Source organism: Triticum urartu, chromosome 3A (assembly GCF_056163025.1).
Source record: "Triticum urartu cultivar PI428250 chromosome 3A, HENAU_Tu73, whole genome shotgun sequence".
NCBI classification, from domain to species: domain Eukaryota; kingdom Viridiplantae; phylum Streptophyta; class Magnoliopsida; order Poales; family Poaceae; genus Triticum; species Triticum urartu.
The window spans coordinates 629,017,613-629,044,752 of record NC_141875.1 but is presented as its reverse complement, the minus strand read 5'-3'; the positions used below and the strand labels follow the sequence as shown (position 1 = coordinate 629,044,752).

The window sequence follows — 27,140 nt, the reverse complement described above, 5'->3', positions numbered from 1 at the left end:
TGCGAGCTCGCCGGACATGGGAACCATGATGGAGCAATAGAGACGACCAGCACCGGCGGCCGGCTGGACAATACAATTTGGAAGGGGATTAATTTCTTTTGGAAGGAAATTAATGATACGCCGGTCGCTTGAAGAATGGGGAATACACGTGTCATTCGATGGATAGGGTCGTTCGCCGGCCGATGCTGGTCGTCTCTATTGCTCCATCATGGCGCCGATGTCCGGCGAGCTCGTAGGTGGACGGTCGTCACAGAACTGGTACCGCAAGGGGCAGATGAGGATCAGGAGCCAACGGAGCAGCTACTCCATCGAGCCGCCGCCGGGAGCACAGGGAGCCCTCTGCTGACCAATGCGCTCCCCGCCGGCAATCCGTCCGCCTAGCCCGGACGAGCTCAGATCCGGCAGGGCCCGCAAGAAGTAATTGCCGTCAGCCCGTTTCTCACCAACTCCACGAGGTCGCCGGCGAACTTCTCGTCGTCGTCACGACAGCCAGCGAGGGTGATTCACACCAGAAACAAGAAGCAGGAAGAGCCGGTACGAGTATGACGAGGGGAAGAGGGGGTTGCTTGCTTGGAGATTCACGCTTCCACGTGTCGTTCGGTGGGTAAGGTCGTTCGGTAGGAAGCATGCGACCGGGTCGCAGGGTCGCATAAGATTTTCTTCCATGTACATGCCCCTGTCGCTTGTGGGTCTCTATTGCCTATTGGCCGGCGGTGTCACTTGGTGGTGGAACTGGCTCCGTCCTCGCAATTGCCGCCGCCGCTCTGTAGCCCTAAGTCGAACATTCCCTGCAACACCGGCTGGTGGTGCACGCCTCCGTCAGCAAAGAGCAGCCTAGCGGGGAAGCCGAGGTGGAGGCTCGCCAGGTCGAAGTTGTCGGCGAACCGATTGCTGTGCGGCGACTCGCTCTTGGTGCAGAACATGGAGTGCCGGTGGAGACCCGGCGGTGCGGCGCCGATGCAAGAAGTAGTGTTGGGCTTCGTTGCCGTCAATGCGGACGATGGTGTTGCTGTCGCCGCGGGTTCTCCGGCGGAGGCCTTGGACTTGGCGCTGCGTTTGGCGCTGCGCTTGGCGTGGCAGCTGGCGACGTTGCGGAGCGCGCCGCCGCGGGTCCAATAGCGGCGGCATGCGTGGCAGAAGTGACGGGGCTGGGTGACGGAGTAGTTGTTGAAGTAGCAGAACTTGGTGTTGGTGGAGTCGCAGCGCGGGCACTTGAGCCCCGGCTCCGGCTGCGGCACCTTGGCCATCCGCGCCCGCTCCACCATCGACATTGGCGCAGATATGGCGCAAGTGGTGGCGGTGGTGCTGGGCTTCGTCGACGTCGACGTCCCTGACGTGGCAGCTACGTAGGCGGCGCGATCCGCGATGTCCCTGTCGGCGGCGGGTACCGCCGCCAGGCCAAGCGCGGCGCCCAGCCCAAGGCGGCATTCGCCGCAGAAGTTGCGGGGCTGTGTGACGGAGTGGTTGTTGAAGAAGAAGAACTCTGTGTTGGTGGAGTCGCAGCGCGGGCAGTTGAGCCCCGGCTCCGGCTGCGGCACCCGTGCCTGCTCCGACGACGGCGGCGGGGCTGGGAATAATAACACGCCGCTCCCGCTCTGTCCTATGCTGTCATGGTCCTCCACCTTCGACGCCACCGAGACATTTCTCTGCGGCGACGACTGATCCTACAGCGCCGACGACACCATCCCAAACTTCATCTTAGTATAAAAGGGTTATGAGAAATGTATATATACCAAAGGGAATCGGATCCTCTAACATTGAGAAGGAATGTCACCGTGCTATAGTGTTAGGCTAGTGTAAAATGAAGAAGGAAAGTTAGGAACTGTTAGTAGATAATTAATAGGTTGTTTAGTGTTGGTATTTACTGTAGATATAAATAATTTAAATTTAATTTTATTTCACCATCAATTTATTTGTATATAATTACTATAAATGTATACGGTAGATTATCAAATTGCAAATTAATTTAAATCATTTTAGACATAATCATATGAATAGAAAGAAGGAAAGTTAGAGTATTGTAGTTTTTTTTAACATTCCTTCTTAATGTTAAAGGATCCAGTTCCATACCAAAGTGGGATAGAGCTAGTAATTACCGACGACGCGCGTTCCCTGGCATCGCACTGCAGCGCCCCGCAGACTTGTTTGGGCAATTCCATTCTTACTCTGAGCAACGCTTCGGGAGATGTGATCCGATGGTGACTTGATTCTACAAAGGTATAGATAAATAAAATAATGCTATGTCAATTGGAGTAGAGTACAAAATAAGGTGCAACTGCTTGCCATTGGCAAGGATTTACTGATCACGTGGACATGCCCAGCTCACCCAAAAAATTCAAACTAGAGAGAAAGAGATGGATAAGGAACTCTCTGGGTCAATCAAACTCCTCACTTACTGTAAGTGCTTTTATATTTGAAATGCTAAGAAACGACAGTCACACGTTTGTAGCAGGTCCAATTACTCAAGGGTTGAAGAGTTTCAGACAAACATGATTTATGAAAAGTGGCACAACATCAACTTGAATACTAGTCGTCTGCAAAGTACCCCAGTTTATTACTTATTTTGGGACAGAGGGAGTAGTATTTATTTATTTTTTTAGAAGTGTACATTAGGATTTAGAAAAATAAAACTGAAAAATAAAATACACGCATGAATCTTCACGTAATATCAATGTCATAGGATTTAGGTGTGCAATACTTAGAGCACATCTAGATGTGCTTTAGCAAAATCGTTTTATTAAATATCTTAATTCCTGGTCTAAAATGTTACTTACTACATTATTTTATGAAAAAGATAGTATAAGGACTGCAATGTCCAACGAGAGAAGATTAACCGAAAAAACTGTACCTTCCCCTTGACGAACTCTCACGAGAAATGGGCTAGTGATTCCTTGTTGAACACTCTCTTCTCGTACGTTTTTAATCTCAACACCCATCTTGAACTTTCCTGTTCTGGCATGGAAGGAGGAAATCTGGAAACTGACATTACCAAGGGCTGCCTCTCCATCAGTCAGTGCCAAGACACGGTCACCTCCCAAGGCTGGTGGTTCTTCTAAGGATTGTGAATGCACTAGGCAGGCACTGAACTCCTCTGATGTCCAATAATCTTGACCTTCGACATTGAAATCGCCATGAAGTAGTACGACCTCCACAGAAGCTGAAGACAGCGGACCAGATGTGACTACCCGATTATTCTCATCATACAAAGCTACCTTTAACAGACTCCCATCCCCTGATTTGATTTGTTCCTGGGTGTAGTAGTCATTGCAAACCCTATTGACAAACCGCAGTTGATATTTGGCATTCCTTTGCTTCTTAACTGGTGGCCTGAAAATGCTATAGGCACATGAATACCAGTTAGTAAGATGGTTGTCATGATTGACCACCGGCCAATGTGATCCTCTCAATTTCCAACAGAAGCAATGGAAACTTCTAAATAAAGAGAGAAAGTCTTGGATTAGCCAACGTACTCAGCGTTTGAATCATATGGCTCAATGGGACGAATGAGAACGCCTCTCCTCTGAGGAGTTTGCGTGGCTCGACTCGTAACACCAGTAATCATCTTCAAAACAGAATCACCTGATGAAGTACTGGCCAGTAATTTATGGGCTTTATCCATGAGGCTTGTACTGGGTAAACTTTCTCCATAAAACCTTGACTGTGTGCTATGCAGCGGCATGAGCTCGTCAAGAAAGTTCCAGTGTTCCTTGGGCTCCATATGAGGTTTATCCCATTGAAGTAGTACTTGACCACATCTAAATGACCCATCTACAGGACAGTCACACAACATAGTCACAGCTTAGCTTGGCACAAGCCCTTTGGTCAAATGCAGTTTGGCTCTAACAAGATTTTCCACAACTATGCTTATCTTTTATTGTGTACCACATGAATTTTGGAAAACATATCGAGACAAAAAAAATTAAGGTTTGAACATATTTTTAGTTTTGTGTCCAAACACCACCTATCAATTTATAGGTACAACAGTTCAATAATTGAGTCACCGACATGCACAACAAACAGTTTTTGAAACAGAGACACGACAAATAATGGCCCAGATAACCTTTTCTTCTATTCATTTTGCCATTTTTCTTGCCCCTGTATTCATGTACCACATGCCCATACAGCCCCTTTCTACTGAAACAGAGTTGGGTGAAGAAAAAAAGATAACTGACATGTGTCCTCGACATGTTAACCTAGTGGAATTTACTTGGGAATCAGTGAGTGAAGGTAATAGCGAGAATGAATATGTACAGCCAGGGGGCAATTTTAGGAACTGAGTAAAGTACTTCCCCCGTCCCAAAATAAGTGACTCAACTTTGTACTAGCTTTAGGGAGTATAAGGGTAAACATATTCTATGCAAATTAAGAAATATGAAAGGAGGAGGCAAGAGGGACCATGTTAAAATTAGGCATAAAACAAACATATTAATGTTTTGATGAATTGTAATAATTATTCTGTACTCATCAAGTAGATAAGTCCAAAATTATGAAGGTGACACATGCAAATGCTATCAGAATGATTATTAAGTTTAAGACAAACAATATTTGCCTCTAATTTGAACTTACAAGTTTCTTGAATTTGTGTCGGGACAATTAAAGGATGTACATCTTCCACAGATATCTCCCCTTCAGGGATGGAAGTCCACTGAATAAAGTAAACAAATTATGTCAAAAGAGAATTTACAATCCCTATGATATAAAGTAAAGCACTTACAGAATTCATTAAAATGTCACATTTTTATATACTTGTTATTTTTATTTTTTTGTGGGGGAATCTTTATATACTTATTGCTCTCTGAGTAATTGCATTAGATATAATCATCGTAATACCCACGACAAGTGAAACTGCTAACGAAAACACTTAGACACAATCACACAAGGTAATGTAGCAAAACAAACCCAAAATTCAAAACCATTTCATGTGTTTGGTAACACCATAGCATACTGTAGAAAAGTTTGGGCATAATGGTCTGCTATCCCTTAGGATCACACACCCTTTACAGATACAGAAACAATGGTAACTGAACTAGTGGACTCTAATACATACTCCCTCTGTCTCAAAATTCTTGTCTTAGAGTAGTCTAGATATGGATGTATCTGATACCAAAACGTGACTTGATACATCCGTATTTAGACAAATCTAAGACAAGAATTTTGGGACGGAGGGAGTATTTCTGTAACTTTTGTTAGACTACAAACCTGGAGTTAGTGACGGAGACAGGCTTGGGGAAGCTATGGCTATAGCCCTAGGCCTAGTAAAAGCAACCCTTGTAATTCCTTCTTATAAAGTGTAGAAAAGCACTAGAGTGCATCACTCAACCTAACTTAGCCCTAGGTGTAATACAGTGCTAGCTTTGCCTGGAGTCTTATTGTACAAATTAGTAACTCCTCAATGCATATCACAGTTACCTGGCGAATATCATTCAATGTCGTGTATGCTGAAAGGTTCGGAAATGCAAGTTGAGAACTTGCATTAGAGAAACTAGTGTACTGATCTTGTCCACGAGCAAGTAAGGGTTGATAGACTGGACAATATCCTGGAGGTGCATACAAAGTATTATATCATCTGCAATCATTCATTCATTTTGGTGGTAGAGGAGGCTTGAAGCACTAACTATTACCTGCTGCCTGCGATGGATTTTGAATGCTTGTTTGTTGCATATTGTAGTCTTGACCTGTTGGCGAGCCGAAACCCAATCACTTTCATTTACTTTGGGAAATAGAGAAATAGACAATACCTTATACTAGCATTTACCATTTTGCATTATGTGTGCATTGGTTGGCTGCCACAAGATTTGCATTGGGATTTGTTGCGAAAATTGTTGACCATTGCTGTTTAGGGCTTGCCCTGAAAAAAAAATAACATTTGTATTAACTAACGTAAACAAGATAAAGAAGACTGAGGCAGAAGGCTTCACCATTTCCCTCAACCATCTGTGGCACAATAGCTGGTGGATAACTCAGTCGATTATCCTCTGCAGTGTCATCAGTCACAAATTCTGTATGCTTTCCATGGTCTGCGAAGTTTGGATTCAATAAAAGTAAATAAAATGGAAATTACACTACCGAATTCTTGCACATGAGGATAGCGGAGGCTTATCATCTGCAATCATTTTCTTTTACTCGTTTAGTGGTAACGGAGGCTTCAAGCACTAACTTGTTACCTGATTTCTGCAATACGTCTTGAATGGCAGGTGGTGGAAGACTATGTTGCTCGTCTGGAGTAAAAGGACTTTGGCCTGTTGGTGATCCATAAACGAGTTAGTTGATATAAACAGAGAAATAGAGAAAGAAAAACGATAGTTACAAGCCTTCACCATGTTGTGTTGTGTGGGTGCTGGTTGTCTGTGCCAAGTTTCGCGTTGGAACTGGAGAAGGCTTTTTACCCTTTTTCTTAGACCCTGGCTCTGGAAAAAAAATTCCCTTCAACTAGCGTAAACAAGATAGAGGAATACAATGACAGAACATTTCACCATTCCCTCAATCAAAGCTGTGATCACTTTGAGGCAACAAAGTAACAAAAGGAAATTGTGGTAGTATCAAACTTGCTCCTATTTATGAGAGTAGATCATGTAACATATCACATAGAAAATGTTGATCATGTTTTAATTAATACTGAGATTAAAGTAACTGGTAGAATATTAAAAAAACCATTACTTTTTGTCTTGCCTTCTTGCACTTTGAAAGGATTTGATACTCCTTCAAGAACTCTTACTTCTGTAGGTACTGCAATCATTACTCCAAGCTTAACTTCCCTTTGTTGCGAATTATCCATAATAATGGCACCTTCATGATCACAACACCCATCACTCAGATCAAATGTATCATTTTTCACTAGCCTTGTGATTCCTTTTCGTGGTTTTATTATGCTTTCCTCAAAATCCTCTTTAGACCAAGAATCTCGCTTCGGTTCGTTGAACCATCCTTCAATGACAACTAGGTAAACTTTTGCTGAAGCAAGAAGGTGGTCATGTGCGATTCGATTGCCGCCATCATACATGGCAACTTTTATGTGACCTCCGCCATCCTCGGTCTCTATAGTTTCCTTTTTGTAAATTGTTCTGCTCACATTATTTTCAATTACTAGTCGAAATCTTGTTGATTGGCTTACTTGCGATCTGACAAACACATATCAGAAGATAAGTTAAATTCTAAAAGAGGAGAGCAACAGTGAAATGTTCTTATTTTATAAGACACATAAGAAAAAACTTATCTCGTGAACTATGTTTTCTCTTTATACGTCACTAGATAAGTGTGTAGCTTAGGCCCATCTTACTTGCAACACTCGTTATTTGGATGCCTATTTCAGTTCTGACATGTCATCCTTCCTAAAGTGGGTGGTAGTGGCACCATCTTAGTAGTTTAGACTACGTCATTAGATAATTAGACTAAAGAAGCTTCGAATTGATTGAGAAAGAACTGGAACACAAATAAGAGAATTTGGTTCAAAAATTCAAATTATACTATGTTGTCTACATAATCAGTACTAGACCCTAGATTGTATAACATGAACGATTGTGTGAATTTCCATGAATTGCTCAACAAAACTAGTACACTTCTATAATTTGGTCCAACAACTATGATATAAGAAAGTACAAATTATACTTGTTTATTTAGATTGTTTGTATCACTTGCAATATCACACCTAAGTTAGTACACTTCTATCGAAAGTGCTACTGTATCAACATGTATGGTAGGGCGGAGCCATAATTTTTGTGGAGTCTGGGCGAGTTTGAGTCTAATTGTCTATCTGAAGATGAATACCGTCCCTCAAAAAAAAACCGGATGTTCAGATACACAACATATAAAATAGCATCAAACTCCCAAACCAACAATGCACATATAAATAATGTAGTAAAAGTATAAACACAATAGCCCTATAAATGTAATTATAAAATGAACTAATAGATAACATATCAATGTTCGGCTTCATACACCGAAATCCCTCATCTATGAAATTTAATGCTTTAAATTTTGAAGGTAGCATCTACTTAGAACAAAACCCTCAAACCAAAGACTAAGCTCATGAAGGCGTGATCTTCCCCAATGGCCAATCCCCCCTGCCCCAACCTCAAAATTTAAATCCTAAGCCTATCTATTCTAAATCAAAACTTACCTAATCAGAAAGGATGGGACAAGTGGTCCGATCCTGGGGATGGATCCGCACCGCCCGTCATCGGCCGAGTGCGGTATCGCGAAGCTCTATTTTTGTTGACATCTTGGGACATGTCTGCACCAAGATTTTCATGGGATCAACACATGTGGAGAATACCGTGGCATGATTGGAGGACCTGCAAGTGGTGAAGGTGGGTTTGGATGGGATTAAGACTTTGCTTCACAGGCAGTTGTTCAGACTTGGCTTGCAGGGTATGTTTCTATCCAGACCGGACATGAGTTCTTGTGAGCCTGGTGGTACGTGATTTGTAGTAGTAGCCTCTGCGAGTGGGGCCATTAGCATTGGATGACTTCTTTGTTGGTGGTGCTTCTTTGAGTATCGAGTCGTGATTTCCAGAGTGAAAACCCAAGGTCTGGCCATTATTGATTGTGTATGGCAGTGGCCTTGTTGAATGCATTGTTTTGGGAACACGGTCTTTCTCTAGGGTGAAAACCTACTATCTTTGATTGGGCAACGACAACATTTGTGTATTGTTTCCTTCCTGAAAACGTTTTTGAAGAACCTTCTTTATAGTCCGGATGCTGTTTTTGATAGTGGTTAGAGTGCTGCTACTGCGGGTGCGGGTGAGTGCGGTGCGTGGATGGTAGCCTCAGCTCGCCGCCGCCGGTCTGTCTGCACGATGGGTGAGAAATGAACAGGTTCCATATTCTGACTGCTCTTGTTGTTTAGTATAAAGTTGGGTCATCTATTTTGAAACGGGGGGAGTAATAGTTTTGGAAGTAAAATGTGATGTGGCTGCTAAACTCGGGATGCTTGGTACGCCAAGTTAATTAGATCACTACTCACTGGTTAGTTACCCCATTATTTTACTAAGGAAAGCCTACTAGAGTATGCCCGGGTAAATCACACGATTCCACGATGTCAAACAAGATTTGCCCATTGTTTATTATACGTACGTCCACTGTCAAGTAGAGCCCAGGGTCGCCGGCCGCTGGCTCCGCCCTAGATAAATGTCCTGATATTTGGTAAATCTAAAATCGTAAACATATCACTGGAAGAAGTTCAGTGCAGGTTTTTTTCTTAGAATTTAAAATTGGTCCAATCTTCCAGTTCTATAAATGGGGCCTGTTTACCATCCACATTTCAAATACTATCTCACACCTATGCTATGATGATAACGACTGATGTAATAGAGTCCACATCTCGACGACACACCCTTCTAAGTATCCTAGTCAAACCATAGCTAAAGAAACTCCTCACCTCTGAGATGGAGATTTATCGTAATGATTTACTTCAGCACGCCCTTCTTTTCGCATCTCTTGGATTTTTGAATTGAGCTCTTCATGAGATTCCTTCAGTATTCTGAAATATTCTTTGAGTATTGTGAAATCTTCCTTGAGTATTCTGATATCTTCCTTATGTTTGTTCTTATCTTTTTCCCTCTTTTGCTTAAGCTTTATAATTTTTCTTTCGAACTTTTCCTCCGTGGCCACTTTAACCTGTAAAGGAAACTAACTGAAAATAGGCACAGTCTATAATAAAAAATTGCTGAAAGTTTCATTAAGTCCATGCTGCTTAGTCAATTATAGAGAAAGTGAGTAAAGAAAATATTGAGACAGGAACAAAAAGAGACACCCCTTAGCTATTCTGATTCCTAATAAGCATTCCTAAACTTTTGGTTTTTCTTTTTTAAAAGGAGGATAACCCCTGACCTCTGCATCAATTGATGTATGCAGCCATATTATTAAATAAAAATGTGATAAGGTCTTAGGGTTTAAAGAAGCTCATAATCTGAGCAAAAAGGTCGAAAAAATAAATCTGAAAAGTGCCACATCCGGCCATTAAAAACAGACTACGATGCCTATACACCTAGTCTATTATTAGTTTGCCATGCAAATCGGCTGAAGATAACCCATGCTACCGTTTCCCAGCGGTTGCACCCAATAATCAAAGGCTCCCGAAGTTCTGAACTTCTGGTATGCATTAAAAACAACGTACCTAGGTGAGATCATAACCATACGGTCCCATAACCCAGCTCGTAGGTGATTTATATGCTGTGCGTTCCATCACACGAATATGATTAAGGCTATTGTGTCTTCAAGAAGAGCATATCAGTAACAGAAATAGGGTTCAAGCTTAATCCAGAGTGTCAAACTAACGTTGGCGCAAAGAAAAGCCCAATCAGTGCAATATTTATCGACAGAGAAAAGAAAAACTCCGGTTTTCCGGTGAATCAAGAGATGAAGATACCCGTATGACGTCTTTCAGTTCGATTACTGCCTCACAGAAGGTATCTGAAAACCCCTCCCAAGACATCCCGTCACTTAACATCCTTCTACAATTTGTTATGTCAAAATGAAACAAAGAAAAATTAGAGAAAACAGCAGAGCCAACAGTAAAAGGGAGAGAGGAGGGAAACTACTAACCTGTTCTGGCAGTGGCAAGACCTGTACCGCTTGGCATCGGAGGAGCTCGACTCGTCGTCCCTTCCCTGATCATGTTTCCTCTTTTTCCCCATGATGAAGACCACCCAAGCTGTCCCTCGGCCGAGTTGTGTGGAGGCTCCTCGCCACTATAGCTAAGCTTACTCTGTTTGTGTTGGGTTCTCCTTTTACCCAAGCAGGGCACCACACGGCTGCCAATTTTTTCCACTACGGTGGGCTCCACAGGACGACTTTAGCAGCCAAGGCCTCTACTCAGAATTTACCTTAATTCGAAAAGATCCATGTCGAATCTCCCTTCTATTAATAGATAGTAGTATTTTTTTCATAATAAAATACGTGTGATTCTGGCTATGCGTTACTTTTATCTGTTCAATTTTATTCTTAGATGCTTTTGGGAGTATTATCCACCCCTTCTTATTATTATGTGCCTGTTTTCCCTCGTCGGATTTTCAATTTTTCAAATAAAAGAAAGGTTGTGCTCTCCTTGTTTTGCTTGATTTCAATAGAACGGGCATGCAACAATCTAATTCCTGTGTAATCGTTACGCTACCATGAAGATGAGTGAAGTTTTACCCTTTAGAAAGGGATATTCATTTTTTAGTTTTGCTGCACAACTTAGAAATGTATAGTTTTTCGCAAAAGAAAAAAAAAGAGAGAAGGGGATATTCATTTTTTTAGTTTTTTTGCACAACTTAGAAATGAATAGTTTTTCACAAAAAAAGAAGAGAGAAAGGGATATTCATTTTTAAAAATTTCTGCACAACTTAGAAATGAATAGTTTTTGGTCCAAATTCAGCGACCATTTAGCTCATTTCACAGTATGTGTCCATTTGTAAAAATAAATAGAAAAATGAACTCTGATTTCTGAGAACTTTTAAAACATATAAATCCGTAAATCTAGAAATAGATGTATTATTGTGCACTATAAAGTTTTCTTTTCACTGTACGTATTCAAATAAAAAAGGGGTTGTGCTGCCACTCAAAGTGTATTCTGAATTTGTCAAAGAAAAGGACATGCAAAGCGAATCTAATCCATTATTTTCCATCTTTGGGTTTCCATTACATTTTTTTGACAGGGACAGTGATTCATTGCATTGCTTCTTGAAACCGGGTCTGCAAAGGCACAGAAGTTAGTGGGATGGGTCCAAGGAATTCATTTTCATGATGAAGGAACAGAGGGAAGTTCTAGGAAGTTCCTTGGAACTTCTGCTGCTCTCCGCTTCTTGTTCCAGTGCTGGAACTCATGTTGCTCTCCCTCCTGGGAGGTTCCGTGTCACCCCTCGCCACGGAGGGCGTCATGGTGTGTGCTGCACTGCTGAGTAAGAGCCAGTGGGTCCTGCACTCCTGGGGCCCACTATCGGTGTAAAAGTCAGGGCTCAAATGATAACACCTACACGTGACACTTATCAACACGCCCACACGTACTCGATGCAGTTCAATCTATTTGCACGAATTTTAAAGCAGTTGTCATTTTGATGGAGAGCCACGTAAGCATCCAGCATTGTGTGGGCGCTATCATTTAGTGCCACACGTGTGACGCTCCTTGCCTGAACGGCACACAGGATGCTCGCTCGAGCGTGTGGGCGAAATTGCTCTTCGCCCACACGACGCTCACACTGTGATAAACGGCAACTACTGGCAACTATAGTTTGACCACACATGGCAACTAGCTAATCACACACGGCAACTATGATTTGATCACATGTGGCAACCACCGTTAATTAGACATGGCAACTATAGCTAACCCGAACGGAACAAAAAAACAGAGAAGTTGTCATGCTTTACAACTAAAGTTGTCATCCCGGGGTAACTAAAGTGGCCATCAAAAAATATCAGGGCGGAATTGCTTCGTGCCACACGTGCGGGTTGGGGTGAGTAGTTGTTGGTTCGACGTGTGGCACGAAGTAGTTACATCCGGACGTGTGGTCAGTTTTAATGTTCGCCCACACAGAATCATGTGGGCTGCCTGTTGGGTATGCCACACAAAGTCGTGTGGTCGGGTGTTTATTGTGTCACACGTGTGACAGTTATCAGTGTCTAAAAGAAATGAAAGATTGGGCGTTGTGCAGCCAGTTAATTGTTGGCCTTCTGTTAATTTGTAATATTTAATTGGACATTGGGTGGCAGGAAAGACATATTTGGAATTGGTATACGGCCGAGATGCTTACATGAAATTCGGGGAAGCTTTAGATAAATAGAGACTTTTTGGAAATGAAGGTGTATCTCCGGCCTCTGCATCATAATAATGCATGCAGTCATTTTATTAAAATTTCACGAAGTATCACAAAGTCTTAAAGTATTACAGCTTGCAAGAGGAGTGAAAGTAAAAAAAAAATCAAATTACATGCTGACAATGACAACCGGTATGGCAATATGAAGGATAAGCTCCCTAGACTCCTATCCTATTATGTGACCGCCATCCGAACCGGTTGAATATAGCCCGTGCTACCATCTCCCACTGGTTGCACTCAGTAACCAAAGGCTTCCTGGATTTCATAGGAGTGAGTAAGGACCACGTACGAATCCAAGCGGTAGCTCTGAAGATGACCTGCAAGAAAGTTAAATCGTGTTGTCTGTTAAATATCAAATCAGAAGACAAAACCTTTTTCTCTAAGGAAGGCCAGACAAGTGGTTTTGCAAATAATATAGATGTGCTTTAGCAAAATTGAATAATATACTTTCTGCCACCGATCCGCCTCGTCTTCGGTGGCCTTAGGGCCACTGCGGCATGGTGGATCCCGACCATTGCCGACGAGATGGCTTCATTTTTAGATGTTCCTTCGGATTTTGTTAGGGTTTATGTCCTGCTCAGGAAGACGAGACAACGACGACTCCCTGAGATAGAATAAGGTTCTCCCCGCCTAGCTCTCGTCTCAGTGGTGTGTCTAGCATCGTCGGTAGGCGTTGCTACCTCTTGAGCTTGCGTTGGATTTCTTCGAAGAGGAAGGGATGATGCAGTAGAGTAGCGTAAGTATTTCGCTCAGTTTTTGAGAACCAAGGTATCAATCCAGTAGGAGGCCACGCTCAAGTCCCTCGTACCTGCACAAAACGATAGCTACTCGCAACCAACACGATTAGGGGTTGTCAATCCCTTCACGGTCACTTACGAGAGTGAGATCTGATAGATATAATATTTTTGGTATAGAGATGCAAAGTAAAAAGTAAAGGCAAAGTAAAAAAGCAAAGCAAGATTAAAGTGATGGGGATTCATATGATGAGAATAGACACGGGGGCCATAGGTTTCACTAGTGGCTTCTCTCAAGAGCTTAAGTATTCTATGATGGGTGAACAAATTACTGTTGAGCAATTGACAGAATTGAGCATAGTTATGAGAATATCTAGGCATGATCATATATATAGGCATCACGTCCGTGACAAGTAGACCGAAACGATTCTGCATCTACTACTATTACTCCACTCATCGACCGCTATCCAACATGCATCTAGAGTATTAAGTTAAAAACAGAGTAACGATTGAAGCAAGATGACATGATGTAGAGAGATATTCATGCAATATGAAATAAACCCCATCTTGTTATCCTTGATGGCTACGATACAATACGTGCCTTGCTGCCCCTTCTGTCACTGGGAAATGACACCGCAAGATCGAACCCAAAGCTAAGCACTTCTCCCATGGCAAGAACTACCAATCTAGTTGGCCAAACCAAACGGATAATTCGAAGAGACTTGCAAAGATAACCAATCATGCATAAAAGAATTCAGAGAAGATTCAAATATTATTCATAGATAGACTTGATCATAAACCCACAATTCATCGGTCTCAACAAACACACCGCAAAAGGAAGATTACATCGAATAGATCTCCACAAGAGAGGGGGAGAACTTTGTATTGAGATCCAAAAAGAGAGAAGAAGCCATCTAGCTACTAACTATGGACCCGAAGGTCTGAGGTAAACTACTCACACTTCATCGGAGGGGCTATGATGATGTAGAAGCCCTCCGTGATGACGGCCCTCTCCGGCGGAGCTCCGGAACAGGCCCCAAGATGGGATCTCGTGGATACAGAAAGTTGTGGCGGTGGAATTAGGTTTTTGGCTCCTCTCTGATCGTTTGGGGGTACGTAGGTATATATAGGAGGAAGGAGTACATCGGTGGAGCTCCGAGGGGCCCATGAGGCAGGGGGCGCGCCCTAGGGGGGGACGCCCCCCACCCTCGTGACCGCCTCTCTGATGCCTTGGCGTAGGGTCCAAGTCTCCTGGATCACGTTCGGTGGGAAAATCACGTTCCCGAAGGTTTCATTCCATTTGGACTCCGTTTGATATTCCGTTTCTTCGAAACACTAAAATAGGCAAAAAACAACAATTCTGGGTTGGGCCTCCGGTTAATAGGTTAGTCCCAAAAATAATATAAAAGTGGAAAATAAAGCCCAATATAGTCCAAAACAGTAGATAATATAGCATGGAGCAACCAAAAATTATAGATACGTTGGAGACGTATCAGGCATCCCCAAGCTTAATTTCTGCTCGTCCTTGAGTAGGTAAATGATAAAAAGAGAATTTTTGATGCGGAGTGCTACTTGGCATAATTTCAATGCAAATCTTATTAATTGTGGTATGAGTATTCAGATTAGGAAGATTCAAGACAAAAGTTCATATCGACATAAAGAATAATAATACTTCAAGCAAACCAACAAAGCGATTATGTTTTCTTAAAGTAACATGGCCAAAGAAAGTTCATCCCTACAAAATCATATAGTTTAGTCATACTCCATTTTCGTCACACAAGAATGCTCTCATCATGCACAACCCCGATGACAAGCCAAGCAATTGTTTCATACCTTAATAATTTCAAACTCATAAACTTTCACGCAATACATGAGCGTGAGCCATGGATATAGCACTATGGGTGGAATAGAATATAATGGTGGGGGTTATGTGGAGAAGACAAAAAAGGAGAAAGTCTCACATCAACGAGGCTAATCAATGGGCTATGGAGATGCCCATCAATTGATGTTAATGCAAGGAGTAGGGATTTCCATGCAACGGATGCACTAGAGCTATAAATGTATGAAAGCTCAACAAAAGAAACTAAGTGGGTGTGCATCCAACTTGCTTGCTCACGAAGACCTAGGGCACTTGAGGATGCCCATTGTTGGAATATACAAGCCAAGTTCTATAATGAAAATTTCCACTAGTATATGAAAATGATAACTCAAGAGACTCTCTATATGAAGAACATGGTGCTACTTTGAAGAACAAGTGTGGAAAAAGGAATAGTAGCATTGCCCCTTTTTTGGGCATTCTTTTTCTTCTTTGGCCTTTTTTTGGGACAATGCTCTACTAAATGATGATCATCACACTTATATTTATTTACAACTCAATGATTACAACTCAATACTAGAACAAAGTATGACTCTATATAGATGCCTCCGGCGGTGTACCGGGATATGCAATGAATCAAGAGTGACAAGTATGAAAAATTATGAACGGTGGCTTTGCCACAAAATACTATGTCAACTACATGATCATGCTAAGAAATATGACAATGATGGATGTGTCATGATAAACTGGATGGTGGAAAGTTGCATGGCAATATATCTCGGAATGGCTATGGAAATGCCATAATAGGTAGGTATGGTGGCTGTTTTGAGGAAGATATAAGGAGGTTTATGTGTGAAAGAGCATATCATATCACGGGGTTTGGATGCACCGGCGAAGTTTGCAACAACTCTCGATGTGAGAAAGGGCAATGCACGGTACCGTAGAGGCTAGCAATGATGGAAGGGTGAGAGTGCGTATAATCCATGGACTCAACATTAGTCATAAAGAACTCATATACTTATTGCAAAAATCTACAAGCCATCAAAAACCAAAGTATTACGCGCATGCTCCTAGGGGGATAGATTGGTAGGAAAAGACCATCGCTCGTCCCCGACCGCCACTCATAAGGAGGACAATCAAATAACACCTCATGTTTCAAATTTGTTACATAACGTTCACCATACGTGCATGCTACGGGACTTGCAAACTTAACTCAAGCACTTCTCAAATTCACAATTACTCTACTAGCATGACTTTGATATTACTACCTCCATATCTCAAAACAATTATCAAGCATCCAACTTTTCTTAGTATTCAACACACTCAAAAGAAAGTTTCACAAATCTTGAATACCAAGCATGTTATTATTAAGCAAATTACCATGCTATTAAGACTCTCAAAATAATTTAAGTGAAGCATGAGACATCAATAGTTTCTTTAAAACAAATCCACCACCGTGCTCTAAAAGATCTAAGTGAAGCACATAGAGCAAAATTATAACGCTTAAAAGATATAAGTGAAGCACATAGAGTATTCTATCAAATTTTAATTCATGTATGGCTCTCTCAAAAGGTGTGTACAGAAAGGATGATTGTGGCATACTAAAACACAAATACAAAAATAATACAAGACGCTCCAAGCAAAACACATATCATGTTGGTGAATAAAAATATAGCTCCAAGTAAATTGCCGATGGAAGTGGATGAAAGAGGGGATGCCTTCCGGGCATCCCCAAGCTTTGACTTTTTGGTGTCCTTGGATTATCTTGGGCGTGCCATGGGCATCCCCAAGCTTAGGCTCTTGCCACTCCTTGTTCCATAATCCATCAAAAGAATTCACCCAAAACTTGAAAACTTTACAACACAAAACTTAAAGTAGAAAACTCGTGAGCTCCGTTAGCGAAAGAAAACAGAAGACCACTTCAAGGTAATGTAATGAACTCATTCTTTATTTATATTGGTGTTAAACCTACTGTATTCCAACTTCTCTATGGATTATAAACTATTTTAGTAGCCATAGATTCATCAAAATAAGCAAACAACACACGAAAAACAGAATCTGTCAAAAACAGAACAGTCTGTAGTAATCTGTATCTAGCGCAAGATCTAGAACCCCAAAAGTTCTAAAATAAATTTCTGGACGTGAGTAATTTATCTATTAATCATCTTCAAAAAGAATTAACTAAATATCACTCTTCAAATAAAAATGACAGCAGTTCTCGTGAGCGCTAAAGTTTCTGTTTTTTTACAGCAAGTTCAACAAGACTTTCCCCAAGTCTTCCCAACGGTTCTACTTGGCACAAACACTAATTAAACACAAAAACACAACTAAAACAGAGGCTAAATAATTTATTTATTACTAATCAGGAGAAAAAAATCAAGGAATAAAAAAAAATTGGGTTGCCTCCCAACAAGCGCTATCGTTTAACGCCCCTAGCTAGGCATAAAAGCGAGGATAGATCTAGGTTGTGCCGTAGTAATAAGATAGATCGGTGAAACTCATTTCATATTCTCTACGTTTGGCAGAAAGTTTTCTTTGAGGCAAACAAAAGTAATCAAAAGGGCTAAATTTAATAGGACAGAAGTCCCCAAGATCAATTTTAGGAGGTATAGGTTCCTCTTTCGGCCCTTCGTATTGTACAACCAATTCATCATTATAAGCATTCTTTTGACAGAACCTTGTGAGCCTAGACTCAAGAGAGCATCCTAGCTCATTATCTTGAATAGCCAAATCATCATTAAGTTCAGAGATTCTATCAATTAAAATATTGATTGGCACCTTTTTTCTAAGGTTTTCATTAAAAGCAACATAGTCAAGAGATTGAAAGCGCATAATTTCTTCTTGATTGAAGAGGATAGATTCTATGGGAGGACGACCAGCGTCCACCCTATAGTGCGCAAAGATTTCTTTGGCTTCTTTTATTATAAATCTGAATTCATGAGCCAAAAAGCACGCTTAACAGAGGAATGCTCGATATTAGAAAATTCTAGGAAAACTCTTTGTATAGATGGGTGCATATGCATAAATTGCCTTTCAAGTTCAACGATGAGCATAGCAATAGCGTCCGCAAGACTACTAGTTCTATGGAGAATAGAACCTCCCATAGAGGGCAAAGCACCGACACAAGTAAAGAAATCTTGAATAACTCATTTTCTAATAATATTACCACTACCGATTCGAAATCTTTTTGTATGGTAGGTAGGGGGTTCTTCAGCAGGAGCATCAGAATTTTCCATGATATTGTTATCGCCCATATTGGCGATAACTTCCCCAATTTCAGACATAAGGACAAGCAAGCAAACTAGCACACGAGCAAACAAGAGCAAACGGGCAAAAGAGGCAAATAGAGAGGGAGGATAGAGAGAGAGAGGGCGAATAAAACGGCAAGGGTGCAGTGGGGGACAGGAAAATGGGAGACAAATGTCAAATAATGTAATACGAGAGATAGGGATTGTGATGGGTACTTGGTATGTTGACTTTTTTCATAGACTCCCTGGCAATGGTGCCAGAAATCCTTCTTGCTACCTCTTGAGCTTGCGTTGGATTTCCCCGAAGAGGAAGGGATGATGCAGCAGAGTAGCATAAGTATTTCCCTCAGTTTTTGAGAACCAAGGTATCAATCCAGTAGGAGGCCACGCTCAAGTCCCTCGTACCTGCACAAAACGATAGCTACTCGCAACCAACGCGATTAGGGGTTGTCAATCCCTTCACGGTCACTTACGAGAGTGAGATCTGATAGATATAATATTTTTGGTATAGAGATGCAAAGTAAAAAGTAAAGGCAAAGTAAAAAAGCAAAGCAAGATAAAAGTGATGGAGATTCATATGATGAGAATAGACCCGGGGGCCATAGGTTTCACTAGTGGCTTCTCTCAAGAGCATAATATTCTATGGTGGGTGAACAAATTACTGTTGAGAAATTGATAGAATTGAGCATAGTTACGAGAATATCTAGGCATGATCATGTATATAGGCATCACGTCCGTGACAAGTAGACCGAAACGATTATGCGTCTACTACTATTACTCCACTCATCGACCGCTATCCAGCATGCATCTAGAGTATTAAGTTAAAAACAGAGTAACGCTTTAAGCAAGATGACATGATGTAGAGAGATAAATTCATGCAATATGAAATAAACCCCATCTTGTTATCCTCGATGGCAACGATACAGTACGTGCCTTGCTGCCCCTTCTGTCACTGGGAAATGACACCGCAAGATCGAACCCAAAGCTAAGCACTTCTCCCATGGCAAGAACTACCAATCTAGTTGGCCAAACCAAACGGATAATTCGAAGAGACTTGCAAAGATAACCAATAATGCATAAAAGAATTCAGAGAAGATTCAAATATTATTCATAGATAGACTCGATCATAAACCCACAATTCATCGGTCTCAACAAACACACCACAAAAAGAAGATTACATCGAATAGATCTCCACAAAAGAGGGGGAGAACTTTGTATTGAGATCCAAAAAGAGAGAAGAAGCCATCTAGCTACTAACTATGGACTCGAAGGTCTGAGGTAAACTACTCACACTTCATCGGAGGGGCTATGATGATGTAGAAGCCCTCCGTGATGACGGCCCTCTCCGGCGGAGCTCCGGAACAGGCCCCATGATGGGATCTCGTGGATACAGAAAGTTGTGGCGGTGGAATTAGGTTTTTGGCTCCTCTCTGATCGTTTGGGGGTACGTAGGTATATATAGGAGGAAGGAGTACGTCGGTGGAGCTCCGAGGGGCCCACGAGGCAGGGGGCGCGCCCTGGGGGGGACGCCCCCACCCTCGTGACCGCCTCTCTGATGCCTTGGCGTAGGGTCCAAGTCTCCTGGATCACGTTCGGTGGGAAAATCACGTTCCCGAAGGTTTCATTCCGTTTGGACTCCGTTTGATATTCCGTTTCTTCGAAACACTGAAATAGGCAAAAAACAACAATTCTGGGCTGGGTCTCCGGTTAATAGGTTAGTCCCAAAAATAATATAAAAGTGGAAAATAAAGCCCAATATAGTCCAAAACAGTAGATAATATAGCATGGAGCAATCAAAAATTATAGATACGTTGGACACGTATCAGGCGTGTGGAAGTGTGTCTCCGGCGGATCTGTCCTAGGTGGATTTGCTCAGATCTGGTCGTAGTTCGTCTATGTTCGTGTATCTTTAGGTTGGATACTTCTGATCCATGCTACTCTTCAATGGCGGTGATTGTTGTTCTGATGCGTTGGTCCTATGTGGCCTTAGAGCATCTCCAATAGATGGTCCAAAATTTGGCGATCCAAAACCGGAGATGTAAAATTTGGACCGCCAAAAAGTGTGTTTTGGAGCTTCGAAAAAAGCTCAACTCCAACAGATGGTCTAAATTGATGGTCCAAAAGAGCAACTCCAATAGATGGTCCAAAATAAAGATGTAAAATTTCTTAAAACGACATACTACTAGTCCATTCAACATAGTTCAAACATCAAATTCAACATAGTTTCATACATGAACTTCAACTACTACTTATTCAAACTACTAGATAAACTACTCCTCATCGTCGGAGCTGCGGAACTGCGCCCAGAACTCCTCCTTCGTTGGGTCGTCGCACCCCTCCTCCTCCTCCTCGTTCGAGAAGTCTGCCACCGTCGAGGGACCGGCCTCGTCCTCCTTCTTCGGCCCCTTCTTCTTCTGCTCCACCTCACGCTTCCAGTAGTACTCCAGCTCGGCCTGGACATACTCCGGATGCTCCCGAGCAAAGCTCGCCATCGCCTCCTCATCGGTCTCGCCAGCACTGACGACAACCGACGGCTTCTTCATCGTCTTCTTCTTCGTCGTGGTCTCCTTCATGTTGATGCCCTGCGACACAAGCATCTCCGCTTCCGCCTGACTCCCGATCTCTGGGAAGTTGACGTGCGACCGAGGCCTCTCGGCACGCCACACCGGCACGTCGTAGGCAGGCGCGTCCTCGTGGGCGGAGGGGTACGTGCCGATCCACCAACGCCTTCCGGCGTTGGAGAACTCAAACCCCAATTACCGGAGGGCTTCTGCCTCACGTCGAAGAAGCCCGACTTGCCCTTTGGCGCCATCGAAGAGCGGTGGAGCGGCCGGGGAGGTGGCGGAAGGAGCCGGGTAGGGTGGAGCTGCGGGGCGGTGGCGGATGGAGCCGAGCGGGGCGGAGCTGCGGGGCGGCGGCGGCGTGCGGGGCGGTGGCGGACGGAGCTACAGCGGGCAGGGCGGTGGCAGACGGAGCCGGGCGGGGCAGATCTGTGATAACCCACAAGTATAGGGGGATCGCAACAGTTTTCTAGGGTAAAGTATTCAACCCAAATTTATTGATTCGACACAAGCGAAGCCAAAGAATACTCTCAAGTATTAGCAGCTGAGTTGTCAATTCAACCACACCTGGAAACTTAGTATCTGCAGCAAAGTGTTTAGTAGCAAAGTAATATGATAGTAGTGGTAACGGTAGAAAAAGGTAATGATAGCAAAAGTAATGTTTTTGGTATTTTGTAGTGATGATAGCAATAGCAATGGAAAAGTAAATAAGCGAAGAACAATATATGGAAAGCTCGTAGGCAAATGGATCAGTGATGGAGAATTATGCCGGATGCGGTTCATCATGTAACAATCATAACCTAGGGTGACACAGAACTAGCTTCAGTTCATTGATGTAATGTAGGCATGTATTCCGAATATAGTCATACGTGCTTATGGAAAAGAACTTGCATGACATCTTTTGTCCTACCCTCCCGTGGCAGCGGGGTCCTTACGGAAACTAAGGGATATTAAGGCCTCCTTTTAATAGAGTACCGGAACAAAGCATTAACACATAGTGAATAAATGAACTCCTCAAACTACGGTAAGAACTCTCATATATTGATGAAAGTATCCCGATTATTGTCACTTCGGGTTAACGGATCATAACACATAATATGTGACTATAGACTTGCAATATAGGATCAAGAACTCTCATATATTGATGAAAACATAATAGGTTAAAATCTGAAATCATGGCACTCGGGCCCTAGTGACAAGCATTAAGCATAGCAAAGTCATAGCAACATCAATCTCAGAACATAGTGGATACCAGGGATCAAACCCTAACAAAACTAACTCGATTACATGATAGATCCCATCCAACCCATCATCGTCCAGCAAGCCTATGATGGAATTACTCACGCACGGCGGTGAGCATCATGAAATTGGTGATGCAGGATGGTTGATGATGATGATGGCGACGGATTCCCCTCTCTGGAGCTCCGAACGGACTCCAGATCAGCCCTCATGTGAGGTTTTAGGGCTTGGCGGCGGCTCCGTATCGTAAAACACGATGAATCCTTCTCTCTGATTTTTTCTCCCTGAAACACAATATATAGAGTTGGAGTCGGAGGAGCTCTAGGGGGCCCACGAGGTAGGGGGCGCGCCCTAGGGGGGCAGGCGCGCCCCCCACCCTCGTGGACAGGTGGTGGGCCCCCTGGCCTTCATCTTTTGCAGGTATTTTTATATTTTCCAAAAAGTTGCTCCGTGAAGTTTCAGTTCATTTCGAGAACTTTTGTTTCTGCACATAAATAACACCATGGTAATTCTACTGAAAACAGCGTCAGTCTGGGTTAGTTCCATTCAAATCATGCAAGTTAGAGTCCAAAACAAGGGCAAAAGTGTTTGGAAAAGTAGATACGACGGAGACGTATCAACTCCCCCAAGATTAAACCTTTGCTTGTCCTCAAGCAATTCAGTTGACAAACTGAAAGTGATAAAGAAAAAACTTTTACAAACTCTTTTTGCTCTTGTTGTTGTAAATATGCAAAGCCAGCATTCAAGTTTTCAGCAAAGATTATAACTAACCACATTCGCAATAACGCTTAGGTCTCAAGTTTACTCATATCAATGGCATAATCAACCAGCGAGCAATAATAATAAATCTCAGATGACAACACTTTCTCAAAACAATCATAATATGATATAACAGGATGGTATCTTGCTAGCCCTTTCTGAGACCGCAAAACATAAACGCAGAGCACCTTTAAAGATCAAGGACTGACTAGACATTGTAATTCATGGTAAAAGAGATCCAGTCAAGTCATACCCAATGTAAACTAACAACAATGAATGCAAATGATAGCAGTGCTCTCCAACTGGTGCTTTTTAATAAGAGGATGATGACTCAGCATAAAAGTAAATAGATAGGCCCTTCACAGAGGGAAGCAGGGATTTGTAGAGGTACCAGAGCTCGGTTTTGAAATAGAGGTGAATAATATTTTGAGCGGTATACTTTCATTGTCAACATAACAACCAAGAGATGGCGATATCTTCCATGCTACACACATTATAGGCGGTTCCCAAACAGAATGGTAAAGTTTATACTCCCCCTTCCACCAACAAGCATCAATCCATGGCTTGCTCGAAACAACGAGTGCCTCCAACCAACAAGAGTCCCTGGGGGAGTTTTGTTCACAATTATTTTGATTTAGTTTGCATAAAGCATGGGACTGGGCATCACGGTGACGAGCCACTTTCTCATGAGTGAGGAGCGGAGTCCACTCCTCTTTAGAATAACCCGCCTAACATGGAAGATACGGACATTCCTAGTTGATATATGAGCTCTTCGAGCATACAAAACAGGATATTTATTTGAAGGTTTAGAGTTTGGCACATACAAATTTACTTGGAACGGCATATAGATACCGTATATAGGTAGGTATAGTGGACTCATGTGGAATAACTTTGGGGTTTAAGGGATTGGATGCACAAGCAGTTTTCCCGCTTAGTACAGGTGAAGGCTAGCAAAAGACTGGGAAGCGACCATCTAGAGAGCGACAACAGTCATGAACATGCATTAAAATTAATCAACACCGAATGCAAGCATGAGTAGGATATAATCCACCATGAACATAAATATCGTGAAGGCTATGTTGATTTTGTTTCAACTACATCCGTGAACATGCGCCAAGTCAAGTCACTTAAATCATTCAGAGGAGGATACCACCCTATCATACCACATCATAACCATTTCAATAGCATGTTGGCACGCAAGGTAAACCATTATAACTCATAGCTAATCAAGCATGGCACAAGAACTATGATCTCTAGTTGTCATTGCAAACATGTTTATTCATAATAAGCCGAATCAGGAACGATGACTAATCATATTTACAAAAACAAAAGAGGTCGAGTTCATACCAGCCTTTCTCATCTCAGTCAGTCCATCATATATCGTCATTATTGCCTTTCACTTGGACGACCGAACGATGTGAATAATAATAATAGTGCGCGTGCATTGGACTAAGCTGGAATCTGCAAGCATTCAATAAACAGGAGAAGATAAGGCAATATGGGCTCTTTTGTCAGATCAACAATAATGCATATAAGAGCCACTTCAACAATTTAATCATGGTCTTCTCCTATCAACCCCCAAAGAAAAGAAAAGAAATAAAACTATTTACACGGGAGAGCTCCCAACAAGCAAAAGAAGAACAGGAAATATTTTTTGGGTTTTCTTTTTAATTACTACTACAAGCATGGAAAGTAAACTAATTAAAAGCTACAACTAATTTTTTTGGTTTTTCTTAAGGTTTATTAAACACACAAGAAGAAATCATAAAAGGGAAATAAACTAGCATGGATGATACAATGAAAAAGTATGAGCACCGACATCTAGCAATGAGTGTGTGAACATAAATGTAATGTCGGTGGGAAATACGTACTCCCCAAACTTAGGCTTTTGGCCTAAGTTGGTCTATGGCCATGGCTGGCCTGGCGGATATCCATAATAGTAGTTGGGGTCGTACTACGACGAAGAAGAAGACTCCGACTGTCACTGGTTGGCAATCATCTCCGGATCCCACTGGTAATTAGACTGTTGTGAAGGATCAACTTGTGGTTCCGGCTCTGGCTCCATGGCTGGTGCAGGGTTCCGGTAGGTGTGAATAGCCTCTAACGGAACAAGGTACTGGCCTGCAGATAAATCAAACAAAGAAGGAGCAGCAGGGTAATAGTCTCAGGATGATGTTTATCAAAGAACAATTTGTATTTAAGCTCTCCTTCCCTATTCTTAACAATAAAATCATGTGCCACCATACTCTTATAATCTAAATAAACACGAGGCAACACTTTTTATTCCTTCTCATAATGCCTAATAGGTATGTTAAAATGTGCAGCTAGGCGTGAAACATAGATGCCTCCAAAGATGGGGCCCTTTGTACGGTTCAGACTTAACCGTTTAGCAATAATGCCGCCCATACTAACAGAGTTATCACCGAATAAACCGTGGAGCAAAATAATAATATCAGGAACACTAACGTTTCCATAGTTTCCGCGACCAATTAAACAACGACTAGCGGATAATGCAAAATAGCGTAAAACAGGAAAATGTATGCTAGTGATTCGTGCGTCGGAAACCTTCCTTGTTTCCCCTACAGTGATGGTATCAATAAACACATCCACATCCTCAAGACGTGGTTCCTCTGTCTTTCCCCCGAAAGGGACCAAACAAACCCGACAAAAATCATAAAGTGACATCTCCTTATGCTCATCATATAAATAAAACTCCACCGTAGGTGGTGAGCTCCTAGAATGGAAATGAAAGTTTTGCACAAAGATATTTGTGAGTAAGAGATACTGATCGCGTTGGTCGTGGAGGAAAGCGGCGAGGCTTGCATTCTTAGCCAATTCATAAAAATCTTCATAAATCCCGGTTGCTCTCAAGAAATTATCGGAAGGCCATTCACACGACCGAACCTCCGCGGTGCGAGGCAGATTATACTTAGCTTATGTGCCTTTTCCTTCGAGCTTCGGCTCGATGAGCCCCTCAAAGTCTCTTCATCATTTAAAAAATTCTGAAATTTTTAGTAACTTCAAAACAAAAGTAAACCAAACTTAATAATATTGATAGCAACTACTCCTACAAGTGCCTAGAGCCTATATCATGCATCAAAACTACTTGGAACCATATAAATTTGACATGCAAGCTCAAGAACATGGTCACCAAGGAACAATCTCCCCAAGCAGTTTTGTGAGAGGTGCTTTGAGAAAGCAGATCAAAAAATGGCAGCAAAACGAGCTTGGACTCGGTTTTGAGCTGGATATTCGTGTTTGTGGGAGGAAGAAGAAGTGTGTGGGTAAAAGGATAAGTGGAGGAGGGCCACCATGGGCCCACGAGGCAGGGGGTGCGCCCAGGGGGGTAGGGCGCGCCCTCCACCCTCGTGGGCAGGTGGGTGACCCCCCTGCTGTGTTCTCAGTGCCAAATATTCTCAAATATTCTAGAAAAAATCATATTTAAATTTCAAGGCATTTGGAGAACTTTTATTTTCGGGGTATTTTTATATTGCACGGATAATCAGAGAACAGACAGAAAAATACTTATTTTTATTTTATTAAATATAAATAACAGAAAGTAAAAGTGGGGTACAGAAGGTTGTGCCTTCTAGTTTCATCCATCTCATGATCATCAAAAGGAATCCAGTAACAAGGTTGATCAAGTCTTGTTAACGAACTCATTCCGAATAACATGGAACCGGAGAAATTCCGAATAACACTATGTTACCTCAACGGGGATATGCACATCCCCAGCAATAAGAATATCATATTTCTTCTTGACAGTAGGAAGAGGAAATTCAAAACCTCCAAATATAATCAATGGAATTTTTCCAATAGAATTGATACTGTGGATTTGAAGTTGTTTCCTCGGAAAGTGTACCATATGCTCATTACCATTAACATGAAAAGTGACATCGCCTTTAGTGCAATCAATAACAGCCCCTGCAGTATTCAAAAAGGGTCCTCCAAGAATAATAGATATACTATCGTCCTCGGGAATATGAAGAATA

The 27,140-nt window shown here is 42.2% G+C and overlaps 2 protein-coding genes across 6 annotated transcripts; both read right to left on the bottom strand.

The window, feature by feature from the left end:
• Positions 1 to 543: 543 nt before the first annotated feature.
• On the bottom strand, positions 544 to 10,700 carry LOC125545570 (uncharacterized). Of its 5 annotated transcripts, none has more exons than XM_048709565.2 (15): positions 10,543 to 10,700; positions 10,367 to 10,451; positions 9,377 to 9,615; positions 6,658 to 7,118; positions 6,318 to 6,407; positions 6,165 to 6,239; positions 5,919 to 6,017; positions 5,756 to 5,848; positions 5,622 to 5,675; positions 5,410 to 5,537; positions 4,567 to 4,645; positions 3,471 to 3,768; positions 2,849 to 3,336; positions 2,097 to 2,209; positions 544 to 1,664 (listed from the first exon to the last, which is right to left on the bottom strand). In XM_048709565.2, exons 1-15 carry the CDS (start codon positions 10,632 to 10,634, stop codon positions 717 to 719), a joined length of 3,342 nt encoding a protein of 1,113 aa, XP_048565522.2. In that variant the 5' UTR covers positions 10,635 to 10,700; the 3' UTR covers positions 544 to 716. The 5 variants fall into 5 exon arrangements, with proteins under 5 accessions (XP_048565522.2, XP_048565524.2, XP_087369798.1 ...); XM_048709567.2 differs by having other exon boundaries at positions 10,115 to 10,451; positions 10,543 to 10,689; XM_087513672.1 differs by lacking the exon at positions 10,543 to 10,700 and adding an exon at positions 10,115 to 10,170 and having other exon boundaries at positions 10,367 to 10,407.
• Positions 10,701 to 20,859: 10,159 nt separating this feature from the next.
• LOC125547076 (uncharacterized) lies at positions 20,860 to 21,389 on the bottom strand. Its single transcript, XM_087516993.1, has one exon. The coding sequence runs from the start codon at positions 21,184 to 21,186 to the stop codon at positions 20,860 to 20,862; it is 327 nt and encodes a 108-aa protein (XP_087373119.1). The 5' UTR covers positions 21,187 to 21,389.
• Between the last annotated feature and the right edge of the window lie 5,751 nt (positions 21,390 to 27,140).